This window comes from Toxorhynchites rutilus, chromosome 2 (assembly GCF_029784135.1).
Source record: "Toxorhynchites rutilus septentrionalis strain SRP chromosome 2, ASM2978413v1, whole genome shotgun sequence".
NCBI lineage: Eukaryota > Metazoa > Arthropoda > Insecta > Diptera > Culicidae > Toxorhynchites > Toxorhynchites rutilus.
Genome location: NC_073745.1, coordinates 331,213,596 through 331,227,110, shown reverse-complemented (window position 1 = coordinate 331,227,110; position 13,515 = coordinate 331,213,596). Strand labels below are relative to the sequence as shown.

Below are 13,515 nucleotides of genomic sequence, written 5' to 3'. Positions count from 1 at the left end.
TAATTGGGTTCGAATGTTTTCTTTTGCGCGCGCGATAAGTTGAGATGGCATGGCTGTGTGACAGTCATTATATTATATGGCTGCTGAATTAAGGAAAGTTGCTGTTTTGTCATCTTTACATTATCGGTGGATAGTCTCAGAAAATGTAGTGGTCTTCAGAAGGCCGTAATTTCGTGAAAAAATATCGGATAAGAATAAAATATACTTAGCTAAAAATGTATTGTTTAACAACTCTTCGCTATTTTGTCAAATAGTTCGACCATAGAAAGAAATTATAGGAGGTTGTGCCCACATTGTTGACGTAGAACTACGCTGTTATTTTATTTAAGTCGCTTGTTAATAACTTCGGATATTATTTTAGAATGCTGTGAAATTTTAGAAATAACTCTTTAGTAGAATGGTTTGTTCGCACTGAAATGGTTTTCTTTTACTGTAGAATCAGTTCACGATAGTTGATTGATGATTCATTCTTGCCCTCGCAGAACAATACACAAGCTTATCGCATATCGCACTACGTTTCATGTCAATGCATTGAAAATTTACCTCGAACGCTATTCCGGTGGCCTTTTTCGCAATTGACATACACTCGGCTAGAGGCGCTTATATACTTGTTGCAACATCTCATAACTACATCAATCTTTGGCACCGAATGGAAACAACAACGATGGCAATATTTTTAAGTATAAAATATCATGCTGCATGTTATGTAGTATTGTCTGAATGGAATAGCACCTCCAGAAATCGTTCGTACAACGAAAACCAACTAGCACCAAACAAGCGTTTAACATATCATGCATACAGAGTCATACATAGGTGCCACGAAGTGACTAAGCGCTATTCTAAATAGATACGCTTCTGTTAATATTATTGGCCTCGAAAAAAGTTGCATTACTTTCTCATGCTCGAGATAAGCGCGGCTGTTATCCTTAGTGGAGAAAGTTTTGCTACTGACAAGCGGAACCCAATCACATACAAAATTCTAGAACGACATTTACTTTCTTGGTGACTAAATAAACGAAATAAATTCTTTCTGTTAATCTTAATAACCTCCAATTCACTATGGTTAGCTTGTTATTCCTCAAATAATTATGTGACGCACAACCTCAACGCCTGCTTCGCCATAGCGTCAGTTCGATGCATTGATGCAATGTTAAAGGCACCAACGAAACCCTGATGATGACGAAAAACAAGCGATGTTAAATGCTGTGAATAAAGAAAAAGTCTGAATATTTGCCTCAGAAGAGATCCATTATTCATACCCTAGCGCAAATATTTCTCTTTTGCTACCTTCCTCTTTGTTTATATTTATTATCGCGGCTGCATAATTTGCACCACCAAACAATCGTCTATCATAACATTAAAATATTGGGTGATTGTTGCGTCGCGACAGGGCCAATGCACACGGGAGCAGATACAAATGAATGCAACTAAATATACACTTATATCCGCTTTTTATTTCTGCTGTGCGCTCTTCTCAACAGAATACCTTTCTATTATTATTTCCAGTTCCTCAAGTTCTTCAAAGAACTTCATTACAACATTAAACATATTCGGTACACAAGTTGCTGGATGTATTCGGTTAAATGATAAAAACGAGGATTACCAATTTGATAGTGTGATTTCCTCGAAAATTCCAGATCCATATCAACTACTCATCCGTATTCTGAAATTTTATCGAGTCAGAATTACGCGAACCTGGATTGTAATATTCAATTCAGTAATCCGTTCGATTCAAATCCAACCGGACAAATGTGGCTACCTTGCAAACAATTCGACACATACGACATTGAGCTTCGAATTATTTAAATTGAAATCGAATTGAGAATTAATTCGACATTTATTGACACTTAGATGAACGAATGGTAAATTGTATATAAGCGTTTTCCTTAAGATTTCACCAACGACATGAGCGCAAGCATAGGCGGTTGTCCAATATATCAGCGAAGAAATACTGAAAACGGCGGGCAGCCATTCACATAAATCCACAACACAAACATTGGTTTTGATAATGGTTAGATAGTTCCATATTCGACTCAGCTGACAAAACATTCAATGCTCATATCAATTATGAGTTCTGCAGTACGGTAAAGAACAATAAATTTTAAGTGCATGAATAAATGAAGCAATATAACTGCGTTTCAAATTCAGAATACCGATGTGAATACTCCTCAATTGAATGACCACATCGAAACAAAACGCTATCAAAGTGATCGGTAAAACAGCTCCAATGAAGTTGTCTGGCATATCTTTGGTTTCTCAATTCATGAACGGAATCCAGCAGATATCGGTCTAGCCGTCCATCTTCAAAACGGAAATCACGGAATTTTCAACAACGAGACAGCAATCGAACTAAAAATATTTGATTTTCTTTATTTCATTTTTCTATTCGTCGACAAAAATATATTACTTTCTCTGATTACATTTAACTCTTAAGAAGAGTATTACATTGAATTTAGAATAGAAATAATTTGTTTTTTTTTCTATTTTTTCGGTAGTCATCGTCTTGGTAGACCTAATCCTAATTTCTCGGTATATCAAACACAAGTGTCACGAACGTTTCTCATTTGTTTATTGAATGACAATGCGCACTGCCATTTGCGACAGCATAAACATCAAACACATTTTAAAATGTGGGATGTTGTTTCAAAATACTATTCAAATCGTTTCATTCGTTCTGTATCGATCACATTCGATAAGTTTTAAAGATCGTTAAAATATGTAAACACACTTACAATACGTATGTTTTTTTATTATTTAACAGCCAACATATCCACTAGAACTAATTTATATGGCAGAATAACGTTTGGCGAGTCAGCTAGTGATTATATGTAATTAGCGGTTACAGTATCGGGGTTATAAACACAATTTATAAATACAGCTCCCTGACGTGTATTTTCGTATTTATCGAAGAAGAACAGTAGAATTTACCTTTTGATTATTTACTTCCACTATTCATTGTTGCATTTTCCAAATGCCATTTGGTAGCCTTTTCACCTAAAACATCGAGTCTCACTCGTGGTGCACTTTCATTTCATAGGGCGCTAGAATGCTGAGCAGGGTAGTGAAATTACCATTAATGCGTGAAATTACAATATGAATGACTCGTTGAAGTGTTTGTATTTGGTCCGCTCATTTGGAAACTATGTCGTAGGCTAAGAGGCTAACACTCTGTAACTCACAACAGAATTGACAAAATAAAAACAGCAAAGATTTTTAGAGCGAAATATCATGAAGTGTTCCCAACCTTATATTTTTGGTAGAGCATACAAGAGTGCGTAAATCTCAAAAGTCACCAAAAATAAACTGAAAAAGACGACAGGCGTCGTATATTCCATGGTTGCTCGCTGTATTTTTAATATGTGAGTTTCCGTGGTGTAGTGGTTATCACATCCGCCTAACACGCGGAAGGCCCCCGGTTCGATCCCGGGCGGAAACAATTTCTTTTGAAGTTTTTTTTTCAATCACTCGTGTGCTGAACTGGTCGATAGTAATACTAAAGTGGCGTCAGTGCTTTAAATAAACTATATAGAGTTCTAATTGAAAAATGTTATTTTTCATAGTGGGCGTTTTGATATTTGCATCCATCAGACACTATTTCATTCATTATATGTCCTATATAGGTTACTGTAGATATACTGTATAAACAGTAAATCATGTCGTTGGCTATTTTTAGTTCGTTTTGATTTTGTCAAAAATGAGTTGAAACAATTTGTTTGTTTTTCATGCTCAGAACATGCCACAGCTTAAACAATGTCTGTTGAGTATTCTCTTATGTTTTTTATCGTTATTTTATCCTATTCCTAGATTCGAATCAATGTTTAAACATAATAATATTCGATTGACTGATATTTATTGTTATTATCTCTGTTGTTCTTTTTCTCGATTGTCGAATTTGTTTTTTCTATGTATCACTTTCTTTTTATTCTTTTCCAATCTCTCGACGAACGAATTGGTTTTTCAATATTCATTCTTGCCTTTCTAACTCACTCTCATTTTTACTGAAATCCAATTATACCCTACCATCAGTGACATCCAGCTAGCGACATTCCCGAGTGTCGTTCCCACAGTAGGAAGTCGTTGTGAATTTTTAAAACAGTTTCAAATCTTCTTTCTCCCATAGCGAGGATCGCAAATAAATTCTTTGGCTGTTTGAAATCTAACCGTCTGTTATGTTATGGTGCAGAAATACTTGGGTGTGTATAGAAGGAGGAATCATCAATTTTTAAACTATTCACCATCAGTGTGTCTGCATAGTTTTTCGTCGCCAACCAATATCTCAACGTAAAGGACAGCTCTTTTTGCTGGTGGTGTCTCTTCTAACAGTCCCTGCGGACACCATAAGCAAACCTTCGTGCACACACACACACACACACCCTCTGCGGTGGTGACGATGTAGTCTAGACGAATAAATCGGTCGGTGGTGATAAGTTTAGCTGCGAAGCTATGACGCCCGCTACCGGATGTAATCAGTAAAAAGGGAAATAACGCGGCAAAAGGAATTGTTTCCGCCCGGGATCGAACCGGGGGCCTTCCGCGTGTTAGGCGGATGTGATAACCACTACACCACGGAAACTCACATGCAGGCGTGGCAGCATGAAACGGTAGAGTTTTCGACATCATCTTTTCGTTGGGTTATTTTTGGATCCTTTCGCAGCTGAAACATCGTGTTCGTATCATCACTTTTGAGGCTGCAAAATTAGAAATCTGGCCAAACTAGATTTAAGCCTAAATCGATCAGTAAGACAGAACGAAAACTAATCTAAAAACAGCAACGTGAATTCATGTTGTTTTGTGTCCCACGTTCATTGTCTTTATGCTAGCATCGAGCATTGATTTCGGTCGCACCTTTTCAAGTGCATCGGTTACGTTAGCTCATATCAGAGCAGCTGAACGCTCGCTTTCGTCTCCACCCTCGGCGCATACCACAAACCGAGGAAATCAGTGAGGGCGGGCAAATCTTTCAACCCTTTCCTCACCATTGTGTGGCGGTGGATTACTAATGCTTCCCTAACGAATTGGATGAATGGGCTAATTTAGTGCGGGGGAAAGTGAAACTTTTAATTCACATTTAGTCAATGGTATAATTATAGCATACTGATGATAATAATAAAGTGCGCCCAAACTTACCGCTGTTTTCGTTTGAATCGCTACTGCAGTTAATGATCGGACTTAACTTGCACTTTCATCGATCTGGTTGTTGATTTTCCTATTATGCCCTAATGGTGGGAAATTCACTTACTTGAACACAACTGTGGATTGTTTTGTTTAGGTTTGTAAATATTTCCATCGAATGACTTCTGTAGACAATTAGCAGTGAATCATTTTTCTGCAGTTTTATTCTCTAATCTACGATCTATGACTTTTTTTTGTTAAGTTAACGTAGAAACAGACAGTTTTCACCCATTCGATGAGTATAAAATTATTATTATAACTTTTCTTTGAGAAAACACAAATTAGAGTGACTCGGCTCTTATTCACTTCGGTTCTCCAAACGTCGTTTGTGATTTTGTTGGAGAATGAGTAATGAAGTCTCATAATCTCATACTCTAAACAGAACCTAGGGCTTACATTTAGGAATATTATTAGAATTAAGTTTCGCACTTAAATCAACATAAGTTTGACTAAATTTTAGTTTTGTCTAAAAACTATTATGAAATTTGTTCCTTCTAGGTATAGGGCCCTTGCCCTGTGGACTGGTTCCTCCCTCGCGATCACTCGGATGGTAATTTAATATTGAAATACACTTCACTGAGTTTAAACGCCAATTACACAACTTTAATTTATTCACAATATAAACTACAAATATGTACAATATTTTACAATAGTTTGGGAATAGGTTTTGGGTTTAAATAATTGGTTTGACTTCCTTGGCTTCCTTGATTGTAATGATCGGGATTCTTTTTGGATAATGGGTGCCTCCAAAAAAACCTTTTCTGTCCTCTCTTGAAATTTTATCCTCAATAGTCACAATACTTTCCCTTGTGTTTATTGTTTTTCTCTTTTCTGTCCCTTTCCTTTCCTGCTTCGATTTCCATGTTTATGTATAGGTGAGTCTAGTTCGGAAACCAAATGATTCGACCTATACAGCAAATTTTGCTGTGCCAGGGGGTTCACCGAATTGAATTCGCTCTTGTATACAACAAAATTTATGATGAAAATGATTTATGATTAAAATATCACACAACGCCTAATCTTAATGCCAATTTCAATGATACTTTGATCATCAACATGACGATTGATCCAACTAATGTCATGGAAAGGAAGCATATGTCAATTGTTCCCCTTCTACAAAATCTTCCAAATATTTTTTCTTTCTTTTGAGGTAATATTGAGGTAAAAAGTAACTATATCAATTTTATTTTTCCCAAATTGAGAAAAATTATTCTAACATTCTTGATTCTGCCGCATTCATCAGCAACCGTTGAACAATTGTTTTCAGAATACAATTTGAACAAAACAGAATTGAGAAGTAGAACCAAATCAAAAACTATGCGAGAAATTCTAGGTTTAAGTATTTGGTAGACATGCATAAAGAAAAGGATGCACCCGTGGTCGAGTGGTTAGCGTCTCACATTATTATGCCGGGTGTTCGGGTTCGATTCCCGTTCTGGCCGGGGGATTTTTCGTCAGAGAAATTTCCTTCGACTTGCCACGCACTCATGTCATCTTTAGCAGAAATGATGCCATTCCGTGTGCTAGAAAATCAAATGCGCAAATAATGAGCTATTTTAAAAGCTTGAAAATGGTTCGTATGTATGCGTGCAGATATCTATTTCTGTTTTCTCATTTCATTTGGGATTATGTCAAAAAAAAAAGTCCATACGACGTCAATGGGGATCGAACCTAGGCCGGCTGGAATGCAAAACTAATTTACACGACCACGCTATCCACATGGCTAATGATGCTTAAGAAGTTATTCAGCAAATACGTGATAATATTGCACCTGATAATAAAATGAAGTTGGGAAGTGTTTTCTAAGAGTAAAAAAGGAGCGCTTGAATTAGAACAATATCTATCTCGGTCTGGGCCGTGTATGTGGCAAAGCATGCGGAAAGCTTATTTGTCTTTTGTTTCGCTCGCTCGTATTAATCTTATATTGCTGTACCATGTATATTATACAAATGCTTACCAGTATATGTGATTCATGACATTTTCTGTTATGTTATGTCTCGTTTAATGTCATAAATTGGGATGACAAAACATGAGCTAAAAATCAATTTTGGGTGCATGTTGAAACAATTCATGCATTGTAATAGATTATGTTCTTCTTTACAAGTAAATCTGATGACCGTCCTTTTACCCTTTTCTATGATGCCTAGAACAGCCAAAATATGTAAAGGGAAGAATTGTCAAACGATCATTGTATTTTACAAATTATCTGTATTTTGAAACTAAAACATGTTTTGTACCAATCAACCAATCCCAAAATACAACTTGTTTTTTTTTGTATTCCGGATTCTAAATGAATCAATCTTCAACCAACAGTACGAAGGGAAACATCATGAGAAAGGCTGACTTCGTCTTCTAGCCGAATGTTATCTTTAACCTTACCCAAACAGCAACACAATAATGTACTATAAGCTACTTTTATGAGTTCTTTATTATGCTCCGATATAACGTACAATTTGATACAACGTACAATTTTAAAAGTGAAATGTACGTTATATTGAAGTTACCCTGTACCCCCTATTTGCATGTATTTGCAAAGCGGATTCCCCCAGGCACATTGATTTAGAAGTCCGTGTTAGGGAAGCGCAGCTCAGTGGGAACAAAAATACCCCCTACTTGCATGTATTTACAAAGCGGATTCCCACATTTCCCTTGATTTAGAAGTCTGTGTTGGGGAAGCCGCGAATCGGACCAATCAAAACTTGGCGGTTAGGGCGTTTAGATAACGCTTGACATTTTACAGTTATTCAATTGTTTATCTCATGAAAAAATAACGTTTTATTAATTGTGATAGACGCGTAGAAATATTTCCTATCAATTGATGCAAACATCTTTCGAAATGTGCGAGTTATAAACATTCAAAATCCTTCATTTTTTCCGGCATATTCTGTGTTTAGGTTTTCATTTCAGCCCCATATACTCCGGTTAGACGTAGTCCCACGTCAAAAAATGATTCTTCTTGCTTGTTCCATTTGTTTCAGGTTTTTCCAGCTTTTTAAAAAATTTGGTTGGCATCTCTGATTACAGGTCACTCTATAGAAATCGATATTATTTAAACGCCAGCAACGTTACTTAGAATTTTTTAATGCATTGTAATTCATTGCTCGTCTATTGTCAGTCAAATCAATCGAGAACAGACATGTCAATAAGTGGCTGTTTACTCGCGAGTATACTTCAACAAACTATGTAACGAGAGGTATAAAGGCTTCCATCGAACTTTCAATGATATGAATACAAAAATATTCGTTCCTTCTTCATAAATATTATGTCCTATCTTCAGTGTTGAGGTCAACGCCTTTTTCAAACCTCCAATCTTAAACCTCCATTAAAACCTTGAAATCCGCATCCATTAAAAACCATTAGCTTCTATACCCAAAGTTAATTTTTAGCACATGTTATGGCATCCCGATTTATTACGTCAAATGAGTTGAAAAATAACAGAAAATGTTCTACTCCCCAATACATGTATATCATTTGTATAATACATATGCTAGAGCCAATATGAGCGAGCGAAACAGGAGACACATTTAAATGAAAGCATATGGAAGCTTTTCGTATATTTTGCCAAATACACGGTTCAGACTACTATAGAACTACTTAAATTATCATTTATTCCATGGCATGTCGAGAGTATTTCCAACCCAGGAAGCCCCCAGACCGATCGGGAATTGAACCCAATACCTATGTCAGTATTAGCCACGAATTTACAAGGGAAATTCCCGCTTTATCAGATCCCCGGCCACGATGCTATCATTTCCGAGTTCAAGCAGCTGAGCAAACCCAAGCCTAATTCTACTTCAGGCTCATTAAGTCTCCTTTTGCTGGGTTGAAGGTTAATCTAGTTAGTCGGTGATGAGGAAGTCGATAGACTTCCGAGCTTAAGCTGGGACTCTAAAATAGTCTTCTATGTATTCTGTTTGTTGGACCAAAAATACTCGTTGGATTTGGAACGGTTTAGCAGACATATCACTACCTTGCGACGAATCAATCGAACTACATCGGGCTGTCTTCGAATTTTCTATCTCACTCATAGCTGCCTAATCACCAAACAACACTCCTCGACTGCATCACCATCACAATTAGTGTGCAAAGAGTTCTAAGTTTATGCTATTGATCGTTGGACTAACGATTTGAAAGTTAGTATTCTCACCCCCCTTATGATGAAAGATTATAGATATTGAAGAAATATATAACTCAGAAAAATCATATCATACAAAAATGCGTTCTATGAGTGACATTTGGAAAATTGTCTGAATTCTTTCATTAAAAATGCTCTTTTTAGCTTTAGTTTGGTCATAAAAAAGTTGCTGTTATAAAAAAAAAACATTTTGCGATGTAGCGATTTTCCCTTGTATATTGCTCACCATTTCTGAGCCATTTTAAAAATGAACGTTTTGACGAAATGGAATTACAGTTATTGAAACCGTTTTTCGAATATTTTTTAGGATTTGTAGAATTTTGTTATAATTTTTTTTTAATTAAATCTGAGAGAGTGTTGTCAATCCGATGGCTCAAAATTCGTCTATATCAGCATAAACATAAACATCATAAACATCGATATAAACACTCATTATAAATATCACTCTTCTCTTGTCCATCCGTAGGGTCGCCACACAAAGACTGGACAACTCGCTGCCATTAAGGTGATGGACGTCACCGAGGAGGAGGAAGAGGAAATTAAACTGGAAATCAATGTGCTCAAAAAGTACTCCAACCACCGAAACATCGCCACGTACTATGGTGCATTTATCAAGAAAACCTCGGCCGGCAAGGACGACCAGCTGTGGCTGGTGATGGAATACTGCGGAGCCGGTTCAGTCACAGACCTGGTCAAATCGACGAAGGGCCAGAGCCTGAAAGAGGAATGGATCGCGTACATTTGTCGGGAGATCCTGCGAGGGTTGAGTTACCTCCACACGAACAAGGTGATACATCGTGATATCAAGGGTCAGAACGTGCTGCTGACGGACAACGCTGAGGTCAAGTTGGTGGATTTCGGTGTATCGGCCCAGCTGGACAAAACCATCGGCCGGCGGAACACATTTATCGGCACGCCATACTGGATGGCACCGGAGGTGATCGCGTGTGACGAAAACCGGGATGCCACCTACGACAATCGGTCCGACCTGTGGTCACTGGGTATCACCGCGCTCGAAATGGCCGAATCACAACCCCCGCTGTGTGACCTGCATCCCATGCGTGCCCTGTTTCTCATTCCCCGCAATCCGCCACCCCGTCTGAAGTCCAAGAAGTGGTCCAAAAAGTTCCACGGATTTATCGACACGGTGCTAGGTAAGTTTAACGATGATAGCAATCAGATAAAATGAGGTGTCGTACGTTCCATATGTTTTTGCTCTTTCTATGAGCTTGAGCTTGAGCTTGGGTAGACTGTACAATTCGTAGTTGCCCTCTGTGATTGATCTGAACCAACCAAATTGCACAAAAAACACACAGAATGGCGCTTGGGACTAGCAAATCATTCTCGTTGTGCAATTTTCGGTGATTCGAGCTTTAAATGGCCAATAACGAGGCCGGCCACGTCCTTACAGTCAACACCAGAGATGCCAACCTTCCTGATTTTTCAGGATTACCCAGACTCCCTCCCACGCTCCCTGATATCCTGACGAACACTCAATTTATCCTGATTTTTCTGAATTGATCATGATTTTTCCTGATTTTTGTACTCTTCACATTATTCGTAATAAATATACTGGTTTCCATGCCAAAGTTTTCTGTCAAGATATTTCTCCGGTTCGCACTTGTATATATATCTTACTTTAAGTTAAATTCTCTAGACGCAAAGCTGTACTTATCTTGTTTTATCTCTGCTAGAAAATGCTAGAAAAATTTTATGATGTCAGATTGTCTGACGAATTTATGAAGTTAAGTTTGAGGAAAAACATTGCTTCATTGAGGATGATGTGTATGTAAAGGGCGAACACGAAATTATTGCGACACCGAAAATGTCATGCCAATTTTCTTATAATGTTTAGAATCAAACCAAATTTTTAGGGTAGTTTTATACATATATTTACTTCAAAAATCAAAAGAAAAGTTAATCGATGGAGCCTTGAGTGTAAAATTGAACGCATTTTCGCTTGATGCCGTCCATCAAAGTCTTTACAGTGTCATCCGGTACCAGCTTCTCAGTTTTTTTTGCATTTTCTTAACATGTCCTTCTCGTCTTTGACTGTCTTCTTGCTCTTCCGAAGTTCCCGCTTCATTATTGCCCAGTACTGCTCCACCGGGCGCAGCTCCGGACAGTTTGGCGGGTTCATGTCCTTTGGAACAAAATGGACAGAATTGGCCTCATACCACTCCAGGACACTTTTAGGATAGTGGCATGATACCAAATCTGGCCAAAATATCGGAGCTTCGTAGTGCTGCTGCAAGAACGGCAAAAGGCGCTTCTCGAGGCACTCAGATTTGTAGATCTCGCCATTTACTGTGCCCTTTGTCACGAGCATGAGTGATGAATTCAGTGAAAATTTGAATATGGATTTCTCTGCAATTGACTTTAGTGATGCTGTAGGTTTCCGGAAAAAAATATAAACGAACAAAAAGTCAGGTGACACGCCAGCATTTCCGCTAATGCGAGGATTTATACCATGCTTATTAATTCTTTTACATATCCGGTCTTCGCCCGAAGGAAGATATACTCTGTTTCTGGTGGGGTTTGGAATGGATTCTGTATTATGAGCTTCTACCAAGCAACCTGTTTCTCACATGTATGGCTCGCAGCAGTTTTCGACGAGGAAGCAAACATGTTCAGGGAGGATAGAATATTTAAGCTGTGTGAAAGATGGCGAAAGATTGTGAAACAGAACTATGGATATAAAATTAAATTATAATGGGGATTGTTTGATTGAAAATGCTGTTTTTGTTTTCCCAAAAATCGACATTAACTTTTCGGACAAACCAATATGAGCTATCTTGATTTTTATTTTCATTCTCCCTGATTTTTCAAAATTATAGTTGGCAACCTTGGTCAAGGAAGAGAAGGAATGTTAGTATAATATTCGCCGCCCGAAGGCCATATGTTTTTGCTCTTTCTATGGGATTTTAACGATTCATAATCGTAATCAAAATTTAATGGTACTTCGAAAGAAGCATAAGCTACTTTCGGCTTGATTCGCCATCAAATATGACAGGCAGCCCTTCGTATGCACATATCAGATGAAACGACACTACTTTATGAGTTAACGACACCAGAGTCACTTTGGCTACACTTTTGATGCCGCCAAGAATTCTCCACACTTCAAGTGACACCCACTCCCCTACAAGCAAGCAGAGAAGGTATTACTTAGTCAGCCAACTCGTCAATGTCGTGCGTTTGTCGATGGGGGGATGGTCCGACAGTTGTTGACGAGTTAAGGTCGCGCGTGGAAAGATATATGGTGGTAAATTTGATGACGGCTAACGTCGTGTAATTGATGTTATTAAATAATCATTAATCACCCCTGAAATGTGCAGTTTGAATAATTCATTCGAACGTGCGAATGCAACTATCGACAGACCGTGTATTGCGGCATTATAGCACAAATGATTAATTCTGATATGCCAGAGAGAAGGCGACCAATTAAATGATTGCACAGTTATGTCGACTCGAGATTGTATAAAATAATTCCTAAAATCTTTGAGTTATAGACTCGGGCTCTAGAGAAAGATTCTCCGGTCGTTTGCCTCAACAATATAAAATTAATAAAGTTTTGAGGAACCGCAAAAAACAAAACAAAAAAGTTTCATTCCACTCACAGCAAATGCATCCATAAAGTCTGTAGTCGAGTAAATATTAACAAAAAGGAAATTTTAATTAAATATTTACAAGTTTTCGTTCCAAAGAAGTATGTTGCTTGAGATAACGGGCGCCTCCGTCCGTCCGTCCGTCCGTCGAGTTTCCGCCAGGCCAATTATGGCAAAACCATCTCTTTTTGGCACCGCGAGTTGACTCTGTCGGAGACAGCAATTTTTGACTGCAATGACAAAGCTTTGTTAAACCGTACGCGGCTCTTTCTCTTGTACTGTTGAGAGTGGAAAGTTATTACGAAAATTTATTTCAATAATTCCTTACAGCACTGATGAGAGGTGCACAGAATGTGCGCTCTCCGCCGCTTAGTGTAAAACAGTGTGGAAATAATGCGATTCTTACCAAAAGTTTGTTTTAGAAGAGAAGAAGCAGGTAAATGTGGAAAATGTCTTTTTACGTAATTGAAGGAATTTTGATCCAACAAATAATTTCTTTCTCGATTGCACTTTTCAGATTGAGTTTGATTTAGGGCCTACAGTACCGTAAATTAACATTCATACACCCCAAAAAAATATTTGTCACATCTTTTGGCATCCTCA

At 37.8% G+C, this 13,515-nt stretch overlaps 1 protein-coding gene across 18 annotated transcripts in view; it reads left to right on the top strand.

The window, feature by feature from the left end:
- Positions 1-13,515, top strand: part of LOC129771859 (serine/threonine-protein kinase mig-15) — a 184,028-nt gene that overhangs the window by 112,387 nt on the left and 58,126 nt on the right. For all 18 annotated transcript variants that reach the window (XM_055775954.1, XM_055775955.1, XM_055775958.1 and 15 more), the window contains one exon: positions 9,774-10,461. In XM_055775954.1, coding sequence (XP_055631929.1) covers positions 9,774-10,461 — 688 coding nt within the window. The remainder of the gene's footprint in view (positions 1-9,773; positions 10,462-13,515) is intronic.